This window comes from Mastomys coucha, unplaced genomic scaffold (genome assembly GCF_008632895.1).
Source record: "Mastomys coucha isolate ucsf_1 unplaced genomic scaffold, UCSF_Mcou_1 pScaffold9, whole genome shotgun sequence".
Classification (NCBI taxonomy): domain Eukaryota; kingdom Metazoa; phylum Chordata; class Mammalia; order Rodentia; family Muridae; genus Mastomys; species Mastomys coucha.
The window spans coordinates 14,252,850-14,272,899 of record NW_022196915.1 but is presented as its reverse complement, the minus strand read 5'-3'; the positions used below and the strand labels follow the sequence as shown (position 1 = coordinate 14,272,899).

Sequence of the window (20,050 nt, the reverse complement as noted above, 5' to 3'; positions counted from 1 at the left end):
CCCTCCACTTGCAGGGAGGGTGCAGAGAAGGACGCTGTTCCTCCTCTGTCACTTGGAAGCTGAGAGGACCTTGTCCCTGCCGCCTTGCTGCTCCCCTAGTCGTGGGGCCTGTGCCTCCCAGCTGGCTGCTCTGGTCTCAGAACCTCACCCGAGAGAAATTCAGCACACTTCTCTTAAGGGGTCAAGTTGTAAATATTTTTGGCTTTGTAAGCTAAGAGGCAATATAGAGAATATTACACATATAGATATTATAATCATTTCATAGCTAATCACTTAAAAGGGTAAAAACCACCCATTCATTGACTCACACCTGTAATTCCAGCATGCAAAAGAGTAAGGTCAGAAGATCACCTTGAGTTGAGGGACGGCCTGGGCTACAGAGCAAGACCCTGCCAAAAAATGAAGCACCAAAATAAACAAGGTGATTAATCAATAACAGTATTGTCTATGAATAGAAGGCCAGTGTTTGGGGAACAGGCATGACAATTGGTGCGTAGGCTATATATAGTTTGCCAACTCCTAGCTATAGTAGTAAATATAATTTTCACTATGACATTTCAACTTGTCTTTCTCCTCTTCCTAATAATTGCTCATGTGTTTGTTCTCCCTCTTTAGTGAGCAGAGCATCACTGCTTCCTGGGAACACCTATCTATGATGCATCTTTTACAATCACCATTCGCCTGTGACTTCAGAGACCTAGAGTATCTTATCTGACAGGTCCTGTGTCCAGAAGCCAGGTATGGTGGTACATGCCTATAATCCAAGCACTCGCAAGTTAGAAGCAGGAAAACTGCATGACTGTCGTGGGTTTGAGGCTATTCTAAGCTATATATGACCTTGTCTTGATTTTTTTTAATTAAAAACAAAGATGTAACAATGAATAAGGATCGTAACATTTTTTGAAGTCTTGAAAAGCACTTTGTGGGATCAAAGAATTTTTCTGTTCTGGTTTGCTTTCTATTCCTATGATAAAATACTGGCAAAAGCCAACGTGGGGAGGAAAGGGTTTATTTCATCTTACAGGCCAGAGTCCACCATTGAAGGAAGCCGGGGCAGGATCTCAGGCAAGAGCAGAAGCAGAAACCATGAAGAAAAAGGCTCATATATTCAGCATCTCTCTTATACCTCTCATACATGTGTATACCTAAAGATGGTACCTCCTGCAGTGGGCTGGAGCCTCCTACATCATTTACCAATCAAGAAAATGTCCCACAGACATACCCACAGGTTGAGGGAAATTCCTCAGTTGAGGTTCCGTCTTCCCAAGTGTGTCAAGTTGACAAGATTAGCTAGCTTTCACAGTGATCCAGAGCAAGTAGTCAGAATCTTAGTGTATGGTCTACTCATGATCAGACTGAAATACTTGGGTGTGGACTAGGAGTGGTTAGCAATAAGGTACCTACAATAAACATGCCTCAACCCATCCCTACTTGCTCTGAGAAACTGGACCAAATCACATAACCTTTCTAGACTTCAACTATCTCGTTGGAGAGGAGAAAAAGCCACTCTCCACTTCACTGGTAAATGGAACTTCTTAGACAATGGTTAGTACCAGCTGATTGGAGGGTTTGTTTAGCAAGTGTTACACACCATCAAAGCTGTTTCCTGGGACCTCAGCACCCTTCCTGGATGGTGAGGAGCATTGAAGAAACATGTTCCATACACTACCAAGCCTCTCCACCAGTAAGGAACAGGAGGACCTTGACATAGCCAATTCTGCCTCAACTCCCCACAGCCACAGCTTATAAAAAATACTGACAGAGTCACACCACAAGTGCTTGTGACTGAGTTTTTAGTTGGGATGTGTATTTTAGTAAATGATGATTGTGATTAAAACAATGTCTGCTACCAAAAGGATGCTATTAAGAGGACCATTGCTCCTTTGGTGATAAGGACAGCAGGCAGCCTCTCCTAGCACAACATGCTGACATTCTTGGCTCTCCCATGGCCTCTTACTCTACAGAAATCTGGTGCTTGCTTCCTTTCTCAACAGCTGGAATTACCTTATGTCTAATGGCCTCCTTGTGGCTCCTGAAGTTTGATTCTGTAAGAAGCAGCCAATTACACTTATTAAAATCAGTATGGGGTAAGACCTGACCCATTTCAATTTAGTGTGTTGCATTTCAACTTTAAGAAGTATATGAGGATCTGAAGTCAAGGCAAAGGACCCAAACAGAAATGAATTCTTGATACATACTCCCTATGTCATCTGAAACAGGAGGGGAAAGCTGTGAAATCCTCCCTGTGTATGTGTCGTATTAAGTTGGGTGTAGAGGGAGTGTTTTTCTGAAATATTTTGTTGGCATTCATTCTTAAGGAAGTGTTTGGAGAAGGTGGAACTTATTTAGAACAAAGGGAATCTATCACATTGACATCTGTCCGTGAAAACCCCACATAATCTCAAGAGATATGACAGTCAAAACTAAATGTTTCCTCAGAAAAGAGGCATAAAGAAGTGTGACATTCTAGCACATGAGAAAAGGAAGGTCATACAATGATCATGTCTACTCAAGGCTTGGTAGCCACAAGTTATCAAGTTTGCATGAAAAAAAATTGTGAGTGACCAATCTTGAGAAATACTCTGTGCACTTGGGCAGAACTTCCCAATCACCTCCTTTTCTATATTCAGGACCTTGGCTGTGGGATGTTAGCAAAGCCACAGCATGCAAAGTCTCTCCTCAACCTTTGCACACCTGCTGGGTTGCAAAGTAGAACCCACTGTTCTACCATCTATCCACATAGAGACTCACAGAAATATCTATTCCTCCTTGAAGCTCCCAGCATGCACCTAGTGAGCAATGTCTTAGCTACAAGGAGAGATGAACTGTTCCTTCAACTTCCATGGTCACCACACAGATTCAGACTACCAGCCATCAAAGAAGCCACAAGAGCCTTCTAACTTTATTCCCTGACTTTGTCTCTTCCTGAATCCACTGTTGACTGATCATACTGTATGCCATGCTCCAAGGGCAAATGCTTTGAAAGGTTTGCTGAAGCCTGAGGAGTAAAAGCAATCCTTTGTGTCTGACACTTAAGAGTTCTCAATGATCTAATCCCAAGTCTGTTGAGCTATTCCTTCACCTTTGAGTATCGGCTGCTCCAAACTCAATTTTCTAAAACCTAGCATAATTCTCATACCTGATCTCTTCTCTAATCATTCTTCTTTACCATCAGACTCTTCTGCTACAGTAGCAGCAAGGGCCCATAAAGAGAAAACTGTTTCCTTCTGGTCAGGAGAGTGGGATCTGGCCTGGGTAGAGAACAGCATTCCTGCTGGGCAAGTCAATCACCTGGCTAAGGGTCCACCCTTTAGGAAGATGAATCCATCTGAAGTCATGCTAAAGAGACTGGAAAGATAGCTCAGCAATTTAGAACAGTTGCTGCTCTTCCAGAGTTCCCTGCACCCATTCTGGGAGATTGACAACTGCCTGCAACTCCAGCCCCAGGGTGTCCAATGACCTCTATGGGCACCTGTACTCTTATACTCAAAAATAGGCACACACAGAGAGACACATAAGTAAAAATATAAAAATTTAAAGGAGATAGACTGGATAGCTATCCCTTAATGAGATAGTATACTTTTTCTTCCCAGAATTCCCACCCCCTAATACAGTCACTATGGAGCCACTGTAAGACTCTGTTAGGTCTACTTTTCTGAGTATTGACTCAGAGTGGTGGTTTCAATATGATTGGCCCATGGGAAGTGGCACTGTTAAGAGGTGTGACCCTGTTGGAGCAGGTGTGGCCTTGTTGTAGGAAGCGTGTCACTGTGGAGGGGTGGCTTTGAGGTCCTATGCTTAAGCTCTGCCCAGGGTGGAAGACACCCTCCGCCTGGCTGCTTGCAGAAGACAGCCTCCTTCTAGAAGCCTATCGATCAAACTGTAGACTTCTCCACTCTTTCATCACCATGTCTCCTCACTGCACGCTGCCATGCTTCCCACCATGATGATAATGGACTGAACCTCTGAACCTGTAAGCCAGCCCCAGTTAAATGTTATCCTTTAAAGTATTGCTGTGGTCATAGTGTCTCTTCACAGCAGTAAAATCCTAAGACACTCAGAAATGTGTAACTTTTCCTTTTTCTTCCTTTTTAATCTCTTTTGGATACTGATCAGAGCCTAAGTATGCTTTCTCTAGTACTTTGCACTTTTTCACAGTTTCTCTGAAGCTCTCTTCCTCTTCAGGTGGCTGCTTATCCACCATGATGCTACTCACAAGTGGAATCGTTTGCTCCCTTCTTCTTCTCTCTCCCTTCTCCAGAAGTTGCCAAGATTCTAGCTTGTCTGCCCTGGAGTTTTCTTTTTTGGTTTTGTTTTTGTTTGTTTGTTTGTTTGTTTGAGACAGGGTTTCTCTGTGTAGCCCTGGCTGTCCTGGAACTCACTCTGTAGACCAGACTGGCCTTGAACTTAAAAATCTGCCTGCCTCTGCCTCCCCAGTACTGGGATTAAAGGCGTGTACCATGACTGCCCAGATGGAGTTTTCTTTTAAATTCTAATAAAACTGTTCTCTGTGGTGACTCTTAAATTCTTTGATCAACAAGACTAAGAACCCCAGTGTGGACTCCTTCCCCCCCACCTTGTTGCTTGGGGAGTGACTTGGTTCTGTAAAGCAGCCCCTACAGGCTGCAAGCTGGAGTTGAGCACCTGCTGTGTGGAGCAGTAGGCTGCAAGCTGGAGTTGAGCACCTGCTGTGTGGAGGAGTCCTGACTGCTGCTCCTTAGATCAAAGACTTAGCAAGTCTCATGCTTATGTTAAAGGTTTACCGGATCTTCCTTTCGAGATCTCCTTCTGGTCTGGTGTTAATGGATTTTCTCCTGTTTGTATTAAGATGAGCAAGTTTCGAATTCCTCTGGGTCTGGTTCCTAGCGTAACTATAAATACTGAGTGAATTTCAGTAAAGCTCTCTCTTATCACTTCTACCTGGCATATGTGTATTTCCTTGTTAACCGTTTGCCTCCCCAGGACCCAACTAACCCAGTTGGTATATTTACCCACGGAGGAAGAGAGACCGCGGACCGGTCCCCTTCACCCCAGGAGAGGACCCCAGATCCCTCAGTGACATGTAACTTTGGTGTGATGACCCAAACTTTCCCATAAGACTTGCTGTGCTTGAAGAACAACCATGCCAGGAGTGAACCTAGTTGCCAACTCTACTCCCATTAAATTGTGCAGCATCTAAGTGATGCTTGGTGTCCTCTGAGTGAACAACCCCAAGCAGTGGTGCAAGTATAGAGCCAGACTAAGCTGCAACAGCTCCAACACTTACTTCATGTTGTTTGAAGACAATAACTCACTACTTTGTGTCTCAACTTCTTCATCTATAGAAGGGTGGTCACAACATTCACTTAGTATAGCACAGGGCATACAAAGTAAGCATTAGGAAGCATGATCGGTTTGAAATCACAAAATGGACATGGATACTCTCATAGTATCTTGCATATTTAGATTCAATGTGTGCCCAAAATAAACTACAGAGAAATTATCTAAGTATTTTAACTCATTTCCACTCATTAAAAATTTGCTGAACACCTGCAGGCAATATTTGAGGTCTGAGAATACTCATAGAGTACTTATCAGGTTTATGTTTAAGTTACTATATTAGCATAAGAAACAATTGTTCATTTTTATAATATATGGAGGAAGGAAATCTTATAAAAGAACTTGTCCATAAAATGCTAAGTGTGTGTGTTTGGAATATTTTCTGTGATAGGCTTTGTGAGTAGAAATAGAATATACTGAATCTCTGGAGTCAGAATTATATTTGCCTATATCAGCAACATTGTGGTGTAGTCAGCAGAACTAAGGACAAGCATGTTAAAGAAAATGAGGCCACATGGGCTTGACGGGGGTGGGGGTGACTGGAGTATCATGTAGAAGTTTGATAGAAGGCTATATGAGGGAGGTTTGCATTATCAGTAAAAGAATTAAAGCTCAAGAATATCAAGGCGACAACCTTGGCCCTGGTGGATCTTCCATTGGCCTGAGAAATGCTAGATAAATAAACATGTTGACCAGGAATTCATATGATATACTTCTCAATGCCTCCTCAGAGCACAGAAGGCAAACTCAGACCCAGTGACTGAGTCTTGCTAGCCTTGGGCCATTAGAAACACTGGTCTCAATAACTTTAGTGTTCTGCTTCTACTATCAAAGAAAGGCTACCAGTCCCTAAGAAATTAGCCCAAAACATCAATAGTCATAACAGCAAAAGATAGACTTTTCCCATCAAACAGCTTAGAGTATGGCCAGTCAAAAAGAGCTCTGACTCTGCACTAAGAAGTCCTAAAAAAATAAAGTATAGTAAACATAAGAAAATTGTATATCTTTTCGCTCTTCACTGAGGTCAATTCTATTTTGGATAGCTTAGGTGGAACAGTGTGTGTGTAGAAAAAAAGCTATGGTACAAAGAAAGCCATTACTACATCGTACAGTGTCTTAACAAATCAACCTGTAGGGAAACACATAAAGGACACAGTAGGTAATGCTGAGTCTTGGCCAACCCTTCACATGTCAGTTGTAGCTCCTGGCAATGATTTTAGTGTTCCAAATAAGTGGAGATCATCACAATTATGTTGTTGTTGCTGCTGCTGTTGCTGGTATTTCCTGCTACACAATGAAGTGGTTTCACCCTTGGCCTTTCCAGACTGTAGAAAAGTAAGAGGACACTAAAGCAAAGCCACTCTGCCACATATAGAATCTCCGCCAACTCCAGCATGCCTGGAACAATGGACTGTAGGAGGCCTAGAGAGTGGATGCCTGTGAGGTCCAACCTGTGCCTGAGGATTAGTCACAAAGCCACTAGCACTCTGATCCCCAGCACTGCACCACAGCTCCAACCTGGCTGGACTGCACATAATGAAAAAGAAATCGGGAACACAATTAAGTTAAAACCTCAAATGCATTTTTTAAGTCCTGGTTTAAATTCATTTCAATTAGCAGAGGTCAGGCAGTTTCTGTACTCATGCTGAGTTATTCTTACTGGTTTAATAACAAAAGCAGTCAGACATATTGTTCTACTAAAAAAAAGAAAAAAAACTTGAGTACTGTGATAGAAGTGCATGCTCAGCCTCCACAGAGAACATAGAAACAGCTTCCAAAGAAATTTGCCTTACAGGATAATTAGTGAAGGAAATAACCCAGACTTTCAGTAATGGGAAACAAGTATTTGTATACGATTTCTAGGTCAGAAATAATGGATCAGAAGCAGGATTTTCATTCTCCAGCTCAGCAATGTCTTACAACAAACACCAGTGGAACCAGAGGAAAATGAGTCACAACTTTTGAGATGCTCTCCTTTTCCCAGGTCCTGTCTACAAGTGACCTTTTTTTCCTCACCCCACAATATGTCTGCTTTGCCCAGAACACAGTAGCAAAGATCGTCCTAAGAGGGAGACTTGCTGAAATGATTGAAGAGTTGAGACTCAGTCAACCTGATTCAAAAGGCAACTCTACCGCTTACTCCCTGTGGGATACTGGCAAGCTTCTTGCTGTCCTGGTTCTTCTGCTCCAGGTAAGATGGACAAAGAGCAGTCCTTTCCTCCTAGCACATGGCTCTTCCATCTGAGCAAAGCAGTCCTCATTGGTCCTTACCTGGCCGACTCCTTACCCATTGAGGTCTCAGGTCATGATCACAGAAAGATACCTTTCCCAACCACCACACTGGAGATTGGCCTCCCCTGGGAAACACACTTCATTCTTTTTCATAACTCTTCTCTATTTTCCCATATATTTCTCACAATAGAAATCACAACGGAAATAGAAATATGGAGTTATAACTGCCGGTTATAATACTTTCAAATACATATTTGACAAAAAACTTACATAATGAGTACCACACATAATGGCCCACCCCACCCCCAGAGGCTGAGGCAGGAAGATGACAAGCTTGAGGCCAGCTTAGGCTATATAGAATATACATACATACATACATACATACATACATACGTACATACATATATACATACATACATACATAAATACATACATTCATTCATTCGAAATCAGTCTGGAATACCTAATATACTCTGTCTCAAACACACAAACAAATGATTACCCTAACTAATGAATAAGTGAATTGCCAAATGAATAAGGTAGCCCCAAGAATTCAATGGAGTCAGCATAGAGTATCTACACAATGCCAGTCACTCAGCTACTTCTGGAAACATTTGAACTATGAATAGTTAGTGAACGTAAAGTCATAGTTCTTCTAATTTTTAACTTGTAGACTCTGAAATGTCCCTTCTTCCCAACATCATTAATAAACATCCCCTGGACTTTATTCAGCACTATGCTGGTAAATAGGCTTTAGGAGTGGCACTTGGGAATGAAATGAGTCCTGCTAGTCCTCAGCATATGTTGGCTGGAGGTTCCACTCAGCCAACTTCCACATCCACAGATCATCATGCTCCATCACTGTTTGAAAGCTGAGGGGGCAAAGAGTCTACTTGGAAGATAGGAGTCGCAGTCTCATGTAATGCAAAAGTAGCACTTTTCTAAGTTGTCAGTTTCTAACGTGTAAAAAATATTCTAACCGTGACTAATTTCAAGTTATCAATAGCTCAACAGCAGGCTCCCCAAATTCCTAAAACTTTAACAAAGGGCCTCACAAGTCCCTACAGCCTTCTCTTGGGAAAGGAGGTTTTTTTAAACCTTTGAACTGTTTGTTGCAGACAAGCTTTTTACAGACTGTTTTTGATAAGCCAAGATCAGGGCAGTCCATCGACTTGTCTGATGACCAAGGAAGCTGCGTGTGCGGGCTTCACTTTCTGAAACCCTCAAACTGACATCAAGACTCTGACCGTGCTCTGCTTCCATAACAGACCTCTGTGAGAAACATCAGTTAAGAAAAGCATGGACTGCCTTTCTAGTCCTCCCCATGGGACTGAGCCCACAGAGGAAGCAAGGCAGCATCTATTAAGTGCTACTTAGAAGCAGAATCTAAAGCAAGAGGGCAGCTGCTCCTCCTTGACCACAAGAACCCACAGGGACAGAGGGATGCTACAGCTGGTGGTTTCTCTGGCATCCCACTCTGGCTACACACATAACACCAGACCTTAAAATAAGGCAGCAGCTTTTTCTAACTATAGAGATGCTCTGCTACCACAATTTTGAAATAACACAAGTAACGTTTCAAAGTCTAACCAGTCTGTATTCAAATGAAGATTTACATTGCTCTCTGGCTTGGAGGCTCACAAAGAGAAACAAGGGTTTGCTTCTGCTCTGTTGTATTAGCCACATACTGCCGCATGGCAGGTTAATCCCAAATTAATTAACTCAAAAAACATATGTTCGTTACCTCATAGGTATTTTCCCAATGGAAGAGACCAGGCACAGCTTAGCTGGGGCCTTTGCTTCATGATGTCTCGAAAGGCAGCAGCAGCCCAGCACCTGTCTCATCTGAAGGCCAACTGCGGCTGTCGGCAGTTCTCATTGTTAAGGACCATGCTGAGTACCTCCTCTCCTCACTGGATGTTGGCTCAAAGCTGCCCTCATATCCTTACCATCTGGCCTTTCCATACAGCAGCTTGCTTTATGAAGGCAGGAGAATCTGCTCTCGTGGTAGAAGCTTCAGTCTTACGGAACCCTATCATGGAAGTGGCATCCACAGCCGCTGTCTCTGCCATACTATATCTTTTAGATATAAATCTCCAGAATGAGCCAGTCCTCAAAAGGAGGTAATCACACAAGGGTGTGAACTCCAAGTGGTAGGGACCATGGGAGATCATTTTGGAAATCTGCCCGTCACATTTACACTCTCAGAATTCAGATGGAAAGAGCAGACCCAACTAAACGCCTCTAAGTATTTTAACATAAACCAAGCCATGTGGTTTCCAAAATATGTGGCTTAGATTTCATGAAAATAAAACAAGGGAGATTCAGAGTAGAGGACTTAAGATTTGAAAATACCGAAGTCCACTAAAATCTCCCAAGCAAATACAAACAATATTACAGACACCTTATGAGAGCATTGGAATCTTGACAGATCTCAACAAAGTGGCCATGCTTTCTTAACACCACGCAAGGGACTCTCCTGGTAGCTGCCCATCTAAACAGATGTTCAATCCTGAGAGATCTAGTCTACTCTGAAATCTGTCTTTAGTGCTGCCAGTGTTTTGAAGACATATCTAATGCTGTCATAGGGACTGCAGTTTGTCATGTGGTATGTGTCTCCCTTAGCAGTTTTACCTACAAGATGCTCTTAGAGCCATCTTTACCACAGTAGCAAGAAAACAACTCAATTTCAAACCCTGGCTGGGCTGACACACACATTTTTTTCCTAAACTTTAACTAACCATAAATTCTCAAATATCCAAGCACCTCAGCGTTCAGTTGTGGTGGCCAGCCAGAGAAACTGCCTGCAGAAGACTTCAAATGTTTTAATAGATTATGAATGAAGCATATTCAGAACCCCTGGAAGAGAACGTTCTAGACAAATGTAAACACAGATGAGGATTACCTTAAACCCAAATGTTTGGCATTGGCCTGTACATTAGACCATTATTCTCAGAAAAACACACATGTGTTTGGCTATCCACAAACTCTGTCCCTAATTCAATTATAAAAATGTTTGGGGTCACTGGGTTAATCATCTATTTGCTTTGTTTCTTTAGAGATATATTTGACAACCAAACTTAAATAGACCTGTACCTAAAAGCCCCCCCCAAAAAAAAACTGTAGCCACCTGTGGGAAAGTGACCATAAAGCACCTTAGAGTCACCATGTGCTGCACAGGCTTGAATAATAATCGAACACGGGTGTAATGAGTTCAGAACAATGCTCGCACAACGTTCTACTTTAACACCACAGGTGGAGATCAGTGAGCTGATAGCAATGGAAATGAGGTTGAGACTGTAGACGTTTTCCAACTTGTGAAAGAGCGTAATAATGCATTTCAGTATCTAAAGCAAGGTGCTTACCTCTCTCAGGTGGATGTTTTCCTTTTCCTTCTGGTCTAAAATCACTTCCAAGTGGCTGACCTGAGACTCAGCCTCCGCCATCCGCCGTGTGCGCTCATTGTCGTCCTCAAGACTTTTCGATGGCAAGCCCTTACTCTGCAGCATCTCCAGGAGCTTTTTAATGGACTCGTCTCGGGCATTGAGAGTCTGTTTCTGGGTTTCAATTCTCAGCTCCATTTCTTCCAATGTCTTCCTCAGAAGGAACAGCTCCTTGGCCTGCCTGTCGTGCTCAGCTTGGAGCCTGCGAAAGTTCTCCTCTGTCAGCTCAATGGTGAAGTGCTCGGCTCCTCGGTTGCCACTCTCTTGCTGCAGGAGGTGGTTGAGATCTCTCTGGGTCCGCAGCTCATCCTGAAGGGCCTGGATGGTCAATTGCAGGTGCTAGTGAGAAAGATGGAGCAGGAGAGGAGAGGGGAGAAGCAGTTAGTGAAAAGGCCAAGTGCTGTCTGTTGCCGCCGCCACACCATGAAGATGGAATGTTAATCATGAGGTCCAGGGGCCAGCCGTGAAGTCCTCCACGGTGACTTCAGAAGCATGGGACAGCACATGAAGAGGGGAATTAATTCAGTGATGCTTTCTGAATGTCTTAGGAGAAGAGAAATGTACACACACACGGAAACAGTATATTAGTGTCAACCACAAGGGAATTAAACATCTACGGTGCTTAGTTTAGGAAGGGAAAGGGTTAGAAGGAAACTTTCATGAAACACACCTTCTTAGGCCCACAACACTACAGACTCAGTATTCCTTGTTTTCTAAGGTGTTCTTTATCCATTATTTTCCATGATAAATGTATATCCATTTAAAAATGAAAATAATAGCATCCACTACAAGCAGACACAAACAAGGACTTTTTTTTTTAAACAAATAAAGCTGTGAACAGGTTTAGTAAACAGGATTACTGCCTCTGCAAGCAAAAGGGAATAAATGGAGACACAGACAAGCACGTTCAAACACACGAGGAGGGGAGGCTGTGCAGAGGAAAACAAACAGGCAGCAAAGAGCAGACAAACCTTGGTTCTTCTGGCGTCCAGTAACTGAACAGCATGGGAAATGAAAAAAAAATGAAGCAAAAAATCAACATAAAGAAAAGTCCAGTGCAAGCAAAGGATATTCAACAGAAAGAACTTAACACAGAGTACCTCCACAGAAGAAAAAGAAAAGAAAAAAAATATCATTGAGCCAACACCCATAAGCTACACACAATTCAAAGCATTGATGCTGGATCAACGCAAAAAAGAAAAAAGGGGGGCAAAGGAAAGAAAAAGAAAGAAAAAAAGCCAATTAAGGCTTAGTTCAATAGCCTTTTGTTTCCCTCTCTCTCTTTCTCTCTGACCCAACAGCAATTTTTGGATATCTTACCAGAAAGGAAATCACAACACTCTAGAGTTCTCAAACATTGTTTCAGTCACCACAGTGGGAAGCACCAGAGAAAGAAGTTAACAGTTGCAAAAAAGAAACCCTTGAAGGAAATCAGTAGGTGGATTCATGTCTTCCTTTCCAGACCAAGCTCAGGCTGGTCAGGGGCGGTGGCCACAAGCCTCAACATGGTTTTTGCCCAGGGACATACCAAAAGGCTTCAAAAATAAGTTACTCATTCATTCACAGACACATAATCCTGCCTGTGAACCAAACCACAACATTAAGCAGAGGAATCAAGCTGGACGTAAGACAGGACTCCTGCCCACAGGGACTCAATGTTGTAAGGCACAGATAATACCATGCCTTAGTTATGTAAATATTGGAATAAACAACACTTGAAGTCTGTCTGAAGTCCTATGGCTGATACCCAGACATTGAGATCTTTCTGAATATGGCCCCAGAAGCTAGCCTAAGTGTGGTGCACATTGTTCTTGAGGAACTCCATTCCACCTTCACCCTTAGGAAGGAGAAGATCCTAGAGCACAAAGAGGGAGGGTAGTCTCCTTCTTAGCTGTGTGTCACAGTGCCTCACAGGGCACTCAATGCTCCAGACTGATTACTTTGTGATACAACACAATCTTGTGAGTTTCAGGGTCTTTAGTCACAAGGCTGTGCAACCATCAACACAGTTCTTATCATGTTTATCAGCACAGTGAGAACCCTATACCCTTTAGCAACACACTTTCCATTTCCTTCCCAGGACCAAAGCTCTGGGAGCCAATAATCTTCTTTCTGTCTTATAAATCTGCCTATGAAAGACATTCCTTATCAATGAAATCATGAAATAAGTGGTTTCTTTGGTTTCATATGCATTCAAAATTTAATGCCTGCTTTAGCATCAGAATTTCATTCCTTTCTATAACTGAATTTTTGTCTATGATAAAAATATGCTAGCTCTTATTTATCCATTTACCAGTTGATTTAGAACAGATATTCATAGCAGCATTGTATACATTGGCCAAAAAGTACAAGTAATCTATATATCAATAAATTAATCAGTGCATATCCAGTCAATGAAATATTTTTAGCCACAAAATTGGGTAATTTAACTTAAGAGTGACTCTGAAAATATTGTGTCCCCACAAAAGAAAGGCAATCACAAAAGTCCACAAATAATGCAATTCTAGTTACATGATATACAGATAAGCAAATTCATAAACAGCAATAAATTAAGAATAAAAAGAATGTAACTATTGACCACCATGATGTTTCCTTCTGCTGTGAAAAACATAAGCTCCAGCTAGATAGTGGTGCTTGTTACACAGCTCTGCGAATATATGGCCACAGACAATCTGTACTTACGGGGCAAGCTGTAAGTTAAATAATTTTTACCTTAATAAAACAGAAAATATAAACTAAGCCCACGGGGCTGTATGATCTTTTTCCACCAAGGCTCCATCTCTAAGCCAATCAATGCCGATTGTATTAAAGCATGTAAATTTTCTGTCCTACTCTAGGGAGTGTGCTTTAGCTACCAACTTCTGGTTACTTAAATATGCTTTATGTCAGCATGGCTTTGTCCTTTGATGATGGTATGGGTTCCGGATTGATCTAAGTTAATTTAAAGACAAATGTAATGAATCAGAATGATGAGAATGGAAACTAAATGGTTGGTGAGCATTCTTGAGAGCAAACAAGAATAATGTTTGGTTTTGTGTTTGTTTGTTTGTTTGTTTTCATATGGACCATGTATAAGGTTTCAAACTAAATCTGTAGACATGCTCTGATCACAGGTGTCAACACTAGCAAGCTGACAGTAAAGGAGCTGTCCCTGGGTGAGCAAGTTGTCTCTAACCCTGCTCCCCTGTTTTCATATCTACAAAGTAGGTCTCACTCTAATGCCTACTTTATTCCTGAATGCAATAAACAAAGACAGTACATCAGTAGTCAGGTTTAAGGGAAGAAGAGAAGGCCCACTTATCCATTCAGTATGATTTACCTTCTATCTCTCAGACTCATAAAATATAAAACAAGAGGGGAAGAAATAGCTCACTGTAGGGGCAGTGCTGATGCTGAGGTCCTGTTCCCCAATTGGTTCTTGATCTGTCAGTAAAGAAGCCATGGGCCAATTGCTGGCTGGAAAGAATAGGTGGGACTTCCAGGTCCCTGGAGGGAAAGAGACAGATGCAAGGGAGGGGAGGAGTTCACCAGGCTTTAGAGAAAGAAAAGTCAAGCAGCCATGTGAGGTCTCAGGAGGAGCTGCGGCCTTTGGCAGCTCCATAGGCAAGTGATCAGGGGTGCTTAGCAGGGACTAGATGTATCTTAGCAACTAAAGTTTAGGGCATGTGGGAGGTGTCAAGATAAGAATATTGTTAAGGGCACACTTTTCCAGGTCAGAGATAGTAGCACCCAGCAATTGTGTCCAAAGACAAGTTGAAATTAAGCAACCTATGTATGTGTCTTTATCCATGGATTCAAGGGAAGCTGGGTAGGGGCTGGTAGCACAGCCAATTAATTACAGGGCCTAAGGCAGGGTAGCAATAGCTACATGAAACAGCTCACAGTTCTGTAGACAAGCAAAGCCACATGTGAAACACTATGCCCTGAGAGTCATGACTGAAAGCCATATCTGCATGGCTCGACACATAGAGAAGCTTTGTACCAAGTGGTGTCTTCAAGGAATGAGAGTCTGTCCCTAGAATGAAGCTGCAAAAGGAAGAACCCATGGAAATATCCAGAGCCAAAGAGAAACCAAACCTACTGAGGAAGACTCACACAGAAAATCTATACAGCACTTAACATCTGCCACACATAGTTCCAAGCTCTAGTCAACCTTCATAACATCTCAGAAAGGTGTCCACTATTACAATCTCCTCTTAAGGTATGAGAATATACACACAAACAAATAAAACAAGTTGTTCCAGACCCCTCAGCTCAGTAAGGAGCCTTATGTAGGTAGCCTGACCTCCAGGGCCCTGTTTGAGACACTACACTACTTGGGTGCTGAAGTGACACAAGTCCTTCAGAACTTGCCAAAGAAGACTCAGGAAGAGTGGTTACAGCAGACAGGTAGACAGTTATAACAGTTACAACAATTTTCATAATTAAGAATTAGCCATGCTATCTAGGTTATACAAGTGAGATCCCTATCAATGTCATAGTACCTTCTCTAAGAGCTAAAAGTCAGAACAACAATGGCCAGTTTGCAATTCCCCAGTATTCACATTACTCAGTTTCTCTGGTTGAAATTTTCCACTCTTCAACCATGATGATTCATGCTTTTAGGTCAGTCACTCAAATCTCACTGGCCGAGAAATTATGAGCCTAGAAAGCAGTAATCTACAAGACTGTATTGTAGGACCATCTCTTTGGAATCTCCTGACCTCTGAGATGGTCTCACCTTCCCAAAGTCTTCCTCTGCATTGCTCATTAGAGGGAATTGCCCATCCAGTGCCTCCTTCATCAGGACAGAGAAGTTCCCTGGTTTTTAACCTTGGGCCTGGGTATCAAACTACTATCATCTTAGCTAACCTCCCTCAAGTACAAAAGTGCATGTGTTGGACTAGGATGTAAGAATCTTTTACTTACCACTCTGATGCTAGACTCATTGTCCAGTTGGCCATAGAGAATCAAAACTCAAAAGGAAAGCTCTTTTTCTCTATGGTTACTGGGAAACTTAGAAAGAAACAGCAGCTATAGCAATGGAAGTCCAGACTACTGGCTGCAACTGCTTGCAAGAATTACAAGTAGACTGCACCATATGTACCTTGACATTTGTCCTTTAACCGGTTCTTTTAACCTTTCTTCCTACTTACTTATAATCCTTAAACTGCCCTGCATAGACAAATATCACTTTAGTCCATAAAAGAGGAGTGTCTTAAAGGACTCTTCTTATATCACACTGTCAATGGCATGGGAGCTAACTAAATTGGTAGGCCCAGTTTGTTTCCAATCTAGGGCACATAGTTCGATGACAGCATCCTAGGACAATGGGGGAAGTCATATCAACTTATCTTTCTGGAATCATTACATTTCCTGATATATCTCCCCATTACACTATAGCTAAATGAAAGTAAATCCTCCTTCCAAGCATAATTAAGCTTATTTTTATAAAGAGAGAGAGAAAAGGAAGAAAATGCAGGGTCAAAAAATGGAGTAGAGACTGAAGGAAAATCCATCCAAAGGCTTCCCCACCTTGGGATCCATCCCATCCACAGACACCAAACCCTGACACTATTACTGATGCCAGGATGTAGTTGCAGACAGGAGCCAGGTGTGGCTGTCCTCTGAGAGGCTCTACCAGCACCTGACTAAGACAGATGCAGATACTTATAGCCAATTATTGGACTAAGGTCAGGGACCACTATGGACTATGGAAGAGTTAGGAGAAGGGCTGAAGGAGCTGAAGTGGATTGCAACCCCATGGGAAGAATAACAGTATCAACTAACTGGACCCCTCAGAGCTTCCAGGGACTAACCAACCAACAAGAATACATAGGCCACTCCGTGGCTCCCACTACATATGTAGCAGAGGACTGCCTTGTCTGGCATTAGTGGGAGTGGAGGTGCTGGGTCCTGTGGAGGCTTGATGCCCTAGAGAAGGGGGATGCTAAATGGGTGAGGTGGGAGTGGGTGGGTGTTTGGGGGAGCACCCTCTTAGGGGCAAAGGATGGGGGATGGGATAAGGGGCTCATGGAGGGGAGACCAGGAAGAGGACAACACTTGAATGGAATAATTAATGAGAGAAAGAGAGAGAGAAAGGGACCCCTAAAGAAAAGAGAGGTGGGAAGAGAATGGGTAGGAGAAAGGGGAAACACAGAAAGAGGAATACACAGGCACACAAAAAAGTTCTAGTCCCTCTCTTGAAGGAACAAATGCCAATGTAAATACTGAGCTGGACAAGGTAAATGGATAGAACAGTCTCAAGTAATTCAGCCCTCCCTGATCTCTAAAAAAGAAAAAACTCTTCTCAGGGTACAGAAGAACAGAAAGGAAAGCCCCTGTCAGGGGCAAAAATGCTTCACAGTGTGAACAAATTGAAAACCAGTAGTCATACACAGAACAGGTAATGTTTTCAAAATGTTTAAGTATACACATGAATACTTTTTAAAGAAATTGTAAAGAGCTAAAAATAAAAGAGTGACACTCTAAAATGAAATGTCAGATTTGAAAAAGAATTTGATTATGTGTGGTAATGAAAAATACAGTATTATAAGTGAAAGCCTCATCACAGATGGGTTAAGACAAAGCAGGACACTAGTGGACAAAGGCCAGTGGAGATAATCCAAAGCTGTTGGTTCTTTGAAGACTCAAGTAAACATTTCAAAAATCACAACACATGGGGATTTAAAAGACAGCATGCAAACAATTTTTGCATTTTTAGTTTTACTTCTGTTTTGCTTTGTTGAAATAGGTGTCACAATGTCTATATCCTAGGCTGACCTAGAATTCACTATATTGTATATGCTGGCCTTGAACTCACAAAGATCCACCTTCCAAAATCACAAATGTTGATAAAAGGGACAAATGACTAGAAAACATCTTCCACAATCTAACTCTAGAAGAAATGGGGAGCCTGTTGAGTTCTATAGCTATTAAATTGTGGTTTAAAATCCTCTCCCTTAAATAAAGCCCAGATGACTCCAATTTATGCACTGTCTTAGAGAGCCTCCCCATTCATCACTTGACACTTGACTAACTTGACACAACTGATAGATCTGAACATGAGGAACATAACTCATAGCTCAGCCTCATACCTGGACCATGAGTACTGCTCACAAAAAAAAAAGTCAGACTTATAAAAGAAATAAAGAATGTATATATAACCTAGTTGCATTTCTTTTAGAAAAAAAAAAGAACAGTGATTTAGTCACAGACAAACATTTAATATAAAACATCATGACAGAGAAAGGAAGAAAAAAAATACATCATCTGTTCAGAATCTAGTCATTCATGTTTGTTTGTTTTTTAAATCTAAGCAAACTAGGAATAAAGAGAACCATTCCTAAAGTGTACTGTATACAGGGAATGAATACTTAGTTAGAAGAATTCCCATTTAAATGAAAGGAAGCCATGCCCACTGTCAGCACACCTAGAAACATTGTCCTGGAGGCTTGAGTCAAAACAGTATGATGAATTGAAAAGGGAATAATTCTAACATTATCAATTGTATTATATGGCTATGAACTTAGAAACATCAAAAGAATCTATAAAATATAGGAAATAAGAAAAATACTTTCTTACTAATAGGGAATGACAAAAGAAGAAGAAAGAAGAAGGAGGAGGAGGAGGAAGAAGAGGAGGAGAAGGAGAAGAAGAGGAGGAGGAGGAGGAGGAGGAGAAGGAGGAGGAGGAGGAGGAGAATTTGACAATATTAAAATCAGGAATTTCTGTTACACAAAAGACACTATAGAATCTAAAAGAACAAGCCATAAAAATGAGAGAGATCATTGTTCATAAAATGCCAAAAGATTATTGCCTGCAATATATAGTCCCACAACAGAAAAATGCAAGAAAACTCATGTCTGTGCAGGCTCATGGCTTTAATCCCAGCATTTTAGAAGTGATAGAAGACAGATCCCTGAAAGTCCAAGGATACCTGATCCACATAGTAAGGTAGCACAGCAGCCAGAGGTATACAGTGAGACCTTGTCTCAAGAGAAGAGAAGAGAGGAGGGGAAGCAGGGAGGGAGAGGAGGGAGGAGAAAGAGAGTAGGAGAGGAGAGGAAAGGCTCAGTGGTTAAGAGCACATACTGCTCTTCCAGAGTACCTAAGCTCTATTTCTAGCACCAGCATCTGTCAGCTCACCCACAACTGTCTGTAACTCCAGCCTCAAGAGATCCAACACTCTCTTCTGGCCTTCACAGACACTCACAGAGAAGGAGAAAGGTAATATGTGTAGCAGCCTAGATTCTAGAATAGCCTGTCTGGTTCTAATCCTGGCCAGATCATGTACCAGTTTTATGGTGTAGAATGTGTCACTTAGCATGTCTGATTCCTCAACCATATATTAGAGGCTTACCTTATGTCACTGAGTTCAGATAAAATGTTCCCTACACAGCATGTATGAACTAAGCCATACTCTCTGTATTCCAGCAAGGCCTATCTCTATATCCTCCCATCCCCTCTACAGTTGACTTAAAGGCCAAAGTCAAAGCACTTGGATATTTGTAGGCCCTGGGGTAGAAGCACATTGACACCTAGCATTCAGATAGGAAGCTGGCCTACAAAGGGGGTGGTAAGATAAGATCTCATAAAAGTGATATTTGGCTGGGAAATCTTGCTTCTTTTCTCAAGCTAACACTATACTGCTCAAGAAGAAAGGTGTGGGCTTTAAGACCTGACTGAGATTTCCCCATTTACCATGGCTTCCCCCCAAGCTAACAAGGACCTTTCCTAAGCCATAGTTTAGCCAACTGTGAGGTGGAAATAATTGTGTTCACAGTATTTAATACTCAAGAGATTCAACAAGACTCTATTTTCCTCCAGATAGACTCTGAGTGAAAATTAGTGGTATGTACTCATTAATAAGTGGATATTAGCCCAAAAAACAGAAAATACAGAATACCCAAGATATAGCCGATTGAACTCAAAAAGGTCAACAAGCTAAAGTGCCCAAGTGAGGATGCCTCATACCCACTTGGGAGGGAGAAGAAAGCAAACACAAGTGGGGAGGGAGGGAGGGATCTGGGAGGGAAAGTGGGTGGGGGGTTGAGAGGGGAGCAGAGAAGGGAACC

The 20,050-nt window shown here is 42.0% G+C and overlaps 1 protein-coding gene across 19 annotated transcripts in view; it reads right to left on the bottom strand.

Moving 5' to 3' along the window:
• Erc2 (ELKS/RAB6-interacting/CAST family member 2) overlaps window positions 1–20,050 on the bottom strand; it is an 865,869-nt gene that overhangs the window by 688,837 nt on the left and 156,982 nt on the right. For 12 of the 19 annotated variants that reach the window (XR_004116280.1, XR_004116279.1, XM_031362063.1 and 9 more), the window contains 2 exons: window positions 11,966–11,989; window positions 10,917–11,333 (listed from right to left, as the gene is read on the bottom strand). Coding sequence is in view for 13 of the 19 variants with exons in the window: in XM_031362063.1 (XP_031217923.1) it covers window positions 10,917–11,333; window positions 11,966–11,989 (441 nt within the window). In the remaining 6 variants the exon portion in view is untranslated. The remainder of the gene's footprint in view (window positions 1–10,916; window positions 11,334–11,965; window positions 11,990–20,050) is intronic. The other 7 variants (XR_004116282.1, XR_004116281.1, XR_004116284.1 and 4 more) reach the window with 1 other exon arrangement.